Source organism: Trachurus japonicus, chromosome 10 (genome assembly GCF_045865225.1).
Source record: "Trachurus japonicus isolate A0001 chromosome 10, Traja_1.0".
In the NCBI taxonomy this organism is placed as follows: Eukaryota; Metazoa; Chordata; class Actinopteri; order Carangiformes; family Carangidae; genus Trachurus; species Trachurus japonicus.
The window spans coordinates 18,336,207-18,346,154 of record NC_140916.1 but is presented as its reverse complement, the minus strand read 5'-3'; the positions used below and the strand labels follow the sequence as shown (position 1 = coordinate 18,346,154).

Sequence of the window (9,948 nt, the reverse complement as noted above, 5' to 3'; positions counted from 1 at the left end):
CTGTCGGAGTTACTTCTCACCAGGAGGCGGCAGCAGCAGCAGCAGTGAGGCGGCGAAGAGCCCGGTCGCCATTAAGAAGAAGAAGTCGAATTGGCGGGTAGTGCAAAACGTAAACAGAGGAAGATAATAATAAAAAAAAATGGAGGAAGGCGACGTAGTAAAAGAGAAAGAGACTGTAAGTAATAACTCCTCTGAGAAACAGCCTGATGAAGCCACGGGAGAGGTTTCAAAGCCTGGGTCCGTCCACAAGCCGCCGGAGGAGAGCGGAGCTCGGTACAACAGGCTGAAGCTGTTCGACAAGGTGATGCAGAAGAGTCTGGAGAAGTTCATTGAACACGCCAGGTAACACTACAGTCGCAGTCTGTGGGTTTAAGAGACCAAACTCTGTCGAAAAGAGTCCATAAACCGATTAAACTGTAGTCCTAGTTTGTGGCATGTGAATGTCACTACATTTAAAAACGCGACTTACGGTACTTACACAGCAGTGATGGAAAACGTATTCAGATCCCTTTCCTCACAGTCGGTCGGTGAGGGTCTAAGGACAGAGGATGTTGTTATGATGCCATAGCCCAGTGAGACAAACTGTTTGTAAAAAAAAAAAAAAAAAAAAAGAAAGAAAACTGGCTATACAAATAAAACTGCCTTGCCTTGCTTTGCCTTTCCGTGCAGTAAATCACTACAAGCCCTGACTCGAACATGTCACTTGAAATGCTACTTTAGCTAACTATCAGGAGGTGGAGTTCATGTTTAAACCATATCCTCAAACAAATGATAGTTATGAGCCTGGTTATTGTCTAAATTGATTGATTGGTTTATACATTCCTAAATAATGAAATAAAATATCAAAATAAAAATGTATAAAATTATAATATTTATAATATATTTTCTAAACAGAAATAACATTAAGTAAAAACAGAAGCAAATCTTCGTATTGAGGCTGGAGTCATGAAATGTTCGGCTTTATGTACAGCCCCACTACTTCCTGAACTTTAGCCAGCTCCTTTATTTCCTGTCTTACATTATTGGACAAACTGATTAATCCAGGTGTGTCTGACCGTTGTTGTGAGGTCAGACACACCTGGACTAATCAGATTGCTTTTCATTTAATTTTCTCCTTTTGATCAATAATATCACCAGTAGTTTTCATATACAGTGAGTATTGCATAGTTAAATGCAAAACCTCGTGTGAGAAAAACACAACACAGTGCCTTGCAACTTTTCCACATTTTGTCACGTTACAATCACAAACTTAAATGTATTTCATTGGGATTTTATGTGATAGTTTTTTTTAAAGTAGCACATAATTGTGAAGTGGAAGGATAATGATACGTGGTGTTCAAGATTTTTTTTTACAAATCAAAGACCAAAATTGAACTTTTTATCTTACATGCACAAAGCTATGTGTGGCGGAAACCTAACACTGCATATGAACCTGAACACACCATCCCCACGGTGAAACATGGTGGTGGCAGCATCATGCTGTGGGGATGTTTTTCTTCAGCAGGGACAGGGAAGCTGCTCAGAGTTGATGGGAAGATGGATGGAGCTAAAAACAGGGCAATCCTGGAGGAAAAGCTGTTAGAGGCAGCAAAAGACTTGAGACTGGGACAGAGGGTCACCTTCCAGCAGAACAACGAGCCTGAACATACAGCCAGATCTACAATGGACTGGTTTACATCAAAGCATATCCATGTGTTTGAATGGCCTAGTCAAAGTCTAGACCTGAATCCTACTGAGAATCTGTGGCAAGACTGTTCACAGATGCTCTCCATTCAATCTGACTCAATTTGAGCTATTTTGCAAAGAAGAATGGGCAAAAACTGCAGTCTGTAGACGTGCAAAGCTGGTAGAGAGAGACATACCCCAAAAGACTTGCAGCGAAAGGTGGTTCAACAAAGGATTAACTCAGGGGGACTGAATACATATGCATGCCACACTTTTCAGATTTTTATTTGTAAAAAAAAAAAACTTCACAATTATGCACTACTTTGTGTTGGTCTATCACATACCATCTCAATAAAACACATTTGAGTTTGTGGATGTAACGTGACAAAATGTGGAAAAGTTCAGGGGGTATGAATACTTTTGCAAGGCGCTGTATTTAGCAATAGAACAATGACAATAGAAGATATTTGAGAGAACTACAAGAAGTCCAACACCCGTGTGTATTAAGTTATCCAGTAATCAAAATTGTTGTTATAAATTATTTTTCATTGTTTTAATTATTAAATAACCAAACATTTTAGTTCTAGATGTAGTTATCTAAGAAAAGGTCTGGTGATGACTTTTGCTTGACACTGCTTTCTCTCACAGTTTTAACAGATTTGCGAGCACGTTTCGTCCACTGTACAAGAAAAACCCTCAGAGGATGGAGAGCATTCACAAACAGTTCACAGAGGAGCTGCGGAGGACAATACAGGTGTGTAGCATAATACATTAACCCTTAATTTTCAAACATACCGTTAATGATTAACGCTATGTTTGAAAATTAGCAACAAATAGAAGGTATATTGTCTTCATGTTTGTGTTGCAGGAGGACATCACCAGACTGATTGAAGAAGGTCGGCTAGAGGTCAAACTGAATGAGCTGGACAAACTGGAGCGCGCTGCCAAGAACAACCCAGAGCCTGCATGGTTGGTATACACTTAAACATTAACTGTTGCGCTTATAGCACTATGATAACAAATTATCATTTAGGCACTGTTTACGCTTGGTTTCCCCTATAAAACACCCTTTTCTCTTCGACATCTTACTTATTTGAATAACCAAATTAATTGTATGGAAACTGTTGTTGGTCAAATGTGTAATTGTAAGTACTGAAAGTACTCAAACAATGTATAATTTGCACTGTAATTCAGAGCAGAACAAAGAGGGCAACTTTTTGGGCAGCGATAATTTGCTGGTGCATTGTTGTATTAAGCACTAAGCAATGTTATTGTTCAACCACTGTATTTTACATTGTTACGTTATATTGCTGCATTACTGGAATATCTCCATTTTTCAATATGATTAAAATACAAAACATTTGAAACCATTACAATGTCACTTATTCTGTCAGGAGGCCAAGTGGGGTTCCTGAGCAGGACTTTTGCAGCTTCTTGATGCCCTACTATAAAAAGCAGGAAGCTTACATGCGACTGGAGCTCAAAAAGATCCAAGCGGAGAACGCTGCACTCGCACAGAAGGCTCAGGCTGGCAGAGAGAGTATTGCTCAGACGGAAAACCGCATTTCAGCCGCTGTTGATGAGTGGAAGGTAAGAGGGGAAAGACCTAACATCAGTAACAGAGCAATTTGGAGCTGGCAAAGAAAGTATTCACAAAAAAATGCATTTAAGATGTTTATTTTTTCACTTTCTAAGAAGATTCACGTGTAAGCAAGTTTAAAATTGTGTATTTGTTCTAATAAATTACGGATAACAAATAATAGAATATACCAAATATTTTTGGTATATTCATCCATATATCCACCTTTTTGCATAATACAAAGAAAATACAGTGTTATAATTTTATTTTCCTGAATACTGTAACAGGTGTTTCATGTGACAGGATTTCTCATAACCTGTGTTTTCCTGTAGAGCAGATTGTGTGAGGCACCCAGATGTTAATCATTGAGTCAACATTTCAGTATTTTACTTTTTACTTTAGCGTTTTAATTTAACACACTCGAGACTCAAAGCTTTTAGCAAGAGGGTTGAATATCTCATGAAATCTAATAAGGGACTCATAAAATTAATCTGGCCGGGGTTCTACTCTTTTGCACGTCAAGATGTTTGATATATTTATTATTGCTGAGGGACAAATGTATATATGTATTACCATTACAACATAACCATAGGTAGATTTGCATTGAGTGTTAACAGTTTTATTGTCTTTCCCCCCAACCTCAGGCCTCAGTCACAGAGTTTGAAAGGTTGGCGTCATCTCTCTCCCCCGCTGACGTCTTCGATGTGTGATCTTCAACTCTGTCCACTAATCAAATAATTTAAAACTGTACATATTGATTTTGTTTATTCTGTCTGTTTGTCTTAAAATAAACTTAAGTCCCTATAAAATACATTCTGTTGTGTTTCTGTGACCCTTATAGTGTGGTCCATCATACACCAATCATTACGGTAATAACGTGCGTGTTAACGTCAGTATTTACGGTACGTGGGACATGGAAATAAATGCCACAAAGAAGCCGAGTAGTTGAGACTCGGAAGGATTCACGGTGGATCACGACTGTACAGAAAACAACCTGAAGAAAACAACCACCAACCCGGCTTTTCTCTTCCCTTCCCACATCAATGTATTACTCACGATAAGATAAAGATATGACGGAAATGTTTACAACTATGTTCGGGCAAAATGAAGCTCAGGGACCGTCTCTGGCTTTCGGACCGGGGAAACCTCCGCCGCCTCTCCCGCAGAACCAGGTCTCCATGTCGGGGCAGATGCCACCGCAGCTCGGGGATGAAGGGCCTGCTCTGCGGAAACCCGGAGCCATGAATGAGCCTTTCTACTTACTGCGGGAGCTACCAGGTATAGTGTCGGACTCGTATTGCTGCTTTGTGTTATTTCTCTGTTTTAATTTAAGAGTGTAGTTTCCGTGAAGGGTTGCTAGGCAGTTTGTAAACAGTGCTGCTAGGTTAGCCGATGTTATCCAGTAAGATGAGTGTTAGCAGAGCTAGCTGCCGGTATGAGCTCACCTGTTTTCTGTAGGTAGTTAGTTACCACTGCTGCTTGGTGAAGTTACTTACTATGTTGTTAACTGTGTGTGACACCATAAACATGAACGAGTGTTTCATGTTTTAAGTCTGGTGCGTGTTTAATGTTAGATGTTATGTAACTGCTACTACAACCACAGCAAGGGGCATCCCTTAACTAACATTATTAGTTTATTATAGAAGATCCCCATTAGTGGGACTGTACTTCCTCGGGTCCACAGTATATTAAAGTTGTTGTTTTTTTTTAAAAGTTCATATACTCAATCTGAATATACACATACATACTGTACATATAAATGTACACATACATGCTCAAATATTTAACAAAGACAGTTATTCTGAATCAAGCAGGCCACATAATGCATTAATAAAGCAACCACCACAAACTAAACTTGGAAGAAAAAAAATAAGCAAAAGGAAATAAATGGAGCAGACATATGGCAACTCATAACAGAATAGTTCGATTGCAGTCCAAACGTCTCTTTCTGTATCTCAGTCTTCCTGAAACCACCAAACTTTGACTCCAGTCACCCCCATGTTGGGGTGTGATGTTTTTTTTGCTCACTAATCGGAGGTGGTTACTATACTATATTCAAATCCTGCCTGAACACCTACCTCTCCTCCCAAGCTATGACCTCGCCTACCCCTAACCACCTTCACCCCACTGTCTTCTCCCCTTGACGTTTCCCTCTACTCTCCTCTCAACCCTCCTCATCTGCCCCCTCCGTCTTACTTACTTACTTGTAACTGTTGTTGTACCTGTTTGTGTTGTCTTTTGCTTGTCCTATGTAAGCGTCTTTGGGTCCCTGAAAAGCGCTATACAAATTAAATGTAGTATTATTATTATTATGTGACAAGGACCTTCAGAGAGTGCTTGAGAAATTGTATGTACTAACATGAACCTGTGTGTTTAGTGGGAAACGAGTTGACGGGCAACACCAACCTCATCACGCACTACAACCTGGAGCACGCCTACAACAAGTTCTGTGGGAAGAAGGTGAAGGAGAAGCTCAGCAACTTCCTACCAGAGTTACCAGGTGGGTTTATAATATAGTGGCAGAGGTGTTAATGACAAGGACTGGACTGCACTCACTTGAGACATTAGTGTACAAGCTAAGTAATCTTTGATAGATGTTGATTCTCCTGTGTTTGTCATCATTGTGGGAGCCTCACTCTGGAAATGGAGTTATCAAAGGTTTATCACAGGTTCAAAACTTTTTACTGGCATTTGCGGTAGGAACACTTTAACCTCCTGCAGAGATGTTTAGATACATAAAAGTAAGTTACAAAGGTGATCTGGGAGTATTACAGATCTGTAAACCCACGGCAGCAAATATAGTAGTGGAAATGTGAACATGCCATTGAAACTCCAAATACATCTAAATCCCTCCATGTATTTTGTCTATTTCATTTCCTTATAGCTGCCTGCACAGTGCTCACTGCCTTGCTTTGCCTCTCAATGCTTCTCCTGCATTTTGTTGTTTGTTCCCTTTCACCACTCATTGAAACATGCTTTTTCTTTTTTTTGCAGGTATGATCGACTGCCCGGGCACTCAGGACGGCAGCTCTTTGCGCTCTTTGATTGATAAGCCTCCAGTGTGTGGGAACTCCTTCAGCCCACTGACCGGTGCCCTGCTCACAGGCTTCAGACTACACACAGGACCGGTACTAACTGAACACAATGCACAACACATTTACCCACAAGACGTAAAAAAAAGTGTCACAATTTTTTAGAAACTAATCGCATCAATTATGATGGTATGGTATTTGTTGTTAGTTAGAATATTAAGACCTGCTTGAAACCAGTTATACTTTTTAATTAGGTTGTTTAGTTAAATACTTACACACATATAATTGTGTTTTTTTCCTCAGCTCCCAGAACAGTACAGACTGATGCACATACAGCCTCCAAAGAAGAAGAGCAAACACAAGCACAAACACCATCGACCACAGGACCCACTACCACAAGGTATAACATGAACTGTGCATGTGCTCAAACACAAAGGAATGTAAAATATATATATACTGTATATATTTTCAGGCTATTGACCTGCTTCTTTTCAACATCACAGAAACTCCATCAGACTCTGATCCCAAGAAGAAGAAGAAAAAGAGAGACGATGATCCCGACCGCAAGAAAAAGAAGAAAGACAAGAAAAAGAAGAAGGTAAGTAAATGCATTTGCAAAACCTCAGTGAGCCACAGAGTTGCCAGGTGTAGATGTCATTATGGATCCTACTGCAGTCATGGACAAAGATGAAAGTCCATCCAAAACCCTAATCCTGACTTAAAAACCACAAAGGTAGACCAAATACAAAACATCCAGTGTTAAAGCAGAAGTAAGTGATATATTTGTGTTAATATAAGTCTTAAATAGTTATATCTTCCGACAGCAATCACTTACATAGAGTGTTTGGACCGAAACACGGGTCTGTCAGTCCCTCTGCTCTGCTCTGAGCCGAGGAGAAAACATTTATCGTATCCTACAGTTTTTATCCAATGAGGAGAGAGAACGGCATGCAGGGCTGTGTGTGCAGCCAAGGGACGCCGTGAATGTGGCGACGTAGGGACGAGGACTGTTATGGTGCGTTCAAGGAAACTCGTAGACTCGTGTTTTTCCGTCCTGTGAAGTTGTATCAGTTCGATCTGGTACGAGTTCACCGGTCGGAAGTTACGAGTGGCCGTTATAGTGACTTTCACCGGTAAAACAGGTCGGAAAAACACGAGTGGGTTGCCTGGAACGCTACAAAGTCGTAAGTTGTGACTTGAAGCTGTAATTTACGATTTCAAAAGCCTGCCTCGAACGCAGCATTAGCGAAAACGACTGGATCGCTTACTTCTGCTTTAAGTAATTTATAATTTATGCACAAGCTTTAGCTTGTTGTGAGTGAAGATGTCTCAGTCAAAAACACATTGTACCTTACTCTTTACTGCACACTTGTGGTCAAACTACAGCAAAGCAGGTTTGCGAAGTCTTCAAGTAGCTTAGCATAATGCCATGAGGATATAACCTGAGAGACTTGGATAATGTTGCAAACCTCAACACAGTACAAACTTCAGAAATTTTGCATCACTCAAAGACATTTGAATATAAAACTAGAAAAAGCATTTCCAAGAATGGAAATGGTGTGACTGCTGACAGCAACTGAACGCTGTTGCAGAATTAGCAAATAGTGCAAGCAGTGATCACCATACAAATGTTTGACCAAGGTTGGAATCGAACCCACATCCTCATGGTCATTAGACTTCCACTCTGCCTCTAGGCCACAGTGCACACACAGTTGCAGAGACTGTTGTCTGTTAATGATCTGCACACTGTCAACATCAAGAAAGCTTGAGAGTCAAGCTTGAATGACTTAGAATGAAAATTTCTATGAATTTCAGGCTGAGCACTAACCATATGGCCACAGAGAACCTGAGTTAAAATGAGCTTTATACTATGAGGAATCAAAGACTGTCCAATGACAGCTGAATAATTGGAATCAAAAGTCAAGCAATGAAGTGAAAAGACTGAGGCAGGAATCGAACCCATGACCATATGATCACTAAACCTTTACTCTGCCACTCGGCTACAGAGAGCACACTGCTTTCAAGTCTGTTGTCATTCATTGTAATGTGATGATGTGCTGCAAACTGGTACGAGTAATCAAGGAGATAACAAACACCTGTAACCAATTGAAGGCGGGGGAGGAGAGCAGAATTCAACATAACATAACAAGAATTCTTCCCTTGGATTCGAACCAGTGACCTTAGGGTTGGCAACCAGTTACCCTACCCCCTACACTACAGTGGAGTTGTGAAGAAGAGAGGTTGAGACTTTGATGAATGTGAGATTTTTTGTGAAAAAGTTAAATATTTGAAAAAGTATAAATAGTTAAAAAGAGAAAAGTAATGCCGATAAAGTTCAAAAAAAGCTGCACGTTTTGATATATGAATTGTTGAAATAGCACAAAGTATGAAGGACTAGAAGAAGACCGTAAAAAGGCGGAAGAAAATGGCCAAACAGAAGAACAATAGTGTGACTGCTTCAGCAGTCACACTAAATATCAATTAATCAAATTTAAACAATTTGGTTTGTCTACTGTGAGACTGTGATCCCTGGACGTTCATTAATCAGTTTGTGATTGACCAGAAGAGGCTGAATATCAGTGGCATTTAGCCCAAATAATCTTAAATATGAATATCGAGGTTTTATCAGTATTTAAAGGGATAGTTCAACATTTTGGCAAATTGGCCCATTGCCATAATCGCTACTGTCTCGTAAAGTTCCGTTATTATCTCATAGCGTGATGACTGTGCAGGTCACAACTTGTCCACGAAAGTGTTTTGGAGTTTTTGGATTGTGTATTTGATGAGTTTGATGAAGGAAACCAAGAAATTCCCTTAGCCTCCGTAGCGTAGCTCTGAGCAGCTCACGGCTCTGCTCCGCCGTTCTAAAAGTAGCTTGCACCGACAAATAAAGGTAACGAACCTACTGCTAAAACTATAGGGATTATGGCAATGGGCCAATTTGCCAAAATGTTGAACTATCCCTTTAATGAGACTACACTTACTATTACATCCTTACTTTGTATCTGTTGCTTCAGCGTCTCAAATTAGATGCACATAACTGTACATAACAACTGTAAAGCACAGTCTCATCTTTCATTATGAATGCAAACTTGAATGAACTTTATAAACGGTGTATTTTACTGCTGCTCTGTCCCCCTCCAGAACCGCCACAGTCCCGACCACCCCGGCCTCGCGGGATCACAACCCAACAGCAATAGCCTCAGATAGACAGGAGCCCACTGTGTGCATGCCTGTGTTTGAATGTTTGTGTGACTGTCCATTTTGTAAAAGGATGCATGTGGGTGCGTATGTTTTACAGATCACTGTATTATTGAGAGTATGTTGAGAGATGAGAGAGGGGAAGATTGAGAGGATGAAAGTGGTTGTTTGTTTGAGTGAGAGTGAGAGGAGCAGCGACACAGTGGATGTGGATGATTTCAGGACGACATGTTACAGAGCAGTGTAAAAGGCAGAAACCTGATGTTGATAAGCTGTGTGGTTTTATGGATGACTGAGCAGGCGCAGTATGTATGTCCCTCTTTAATTTTGTTGTGATATCTTTTGACCATAATGCCAAAATCAAATAAACATTGGTTATTATAGTTTGGTTGTTTCTCCCTTTTTTTTTTTTTTGAGACTTCCTTTTTGAATTTTGAGTTTTGGCTTTTTTTTTCTTTTTTAAACAATGTG

General features: G+C 40.1%; 2 protein-coding genes across 2 annotated transcripts; both read left to right on the top strand.

The window, feature by feature from the left end:
* Nucleotides 1-84: 84 nt before the first annotated feature.
* On the top strand, nt 85-4,047 carry pmf1 (polyamine modulated factor 1). The gene is made up of 5 exons (XM_085788724.1): nt 85-342; nt 2,314-2,419; nt 2,534-2,634; nt 3,060-3,255; nt 3,889-4,047. The coding sequence occupies exons 1-5, from the start codon at nt 140-142 to the stop codon at nt 3,952-3,954; spliced, it is 672 nt and encodes a 223-aa protein (XP_085644850.1). The 5' UTR covers nt 85-139; the 3' UTR covers nt 3,955-4,047.
* A 63-nt stretch (nt 4,048-4,110) lies between these two features.
* On the top strand, nt 4,111-9,860 carry med19a (mediator complex subunit 19a). The gene is made up of 6 exons (XM_085789726.1): nt 4,111-4,522; nt 5,622-5,744; nt 6,239-6,372; nt 6,580-6,676; nt 6,780-6,874; nt 9,421-9,860. The coding sequence occupies exons 1-6, from the start codon at nt 4,315-4,317 to the stop codon at nt 9,484-9,486; spliced, it is 723 nt and encodes a 240-aa protein (XP_085645852.1). The 5' UTR covers nt 4,111-4,314; the 3' UTR covers nt 9,487-9,860.
* The last annotated feature ends 88 nt before the right edge of the window (nt 9,861-9,948 follow it).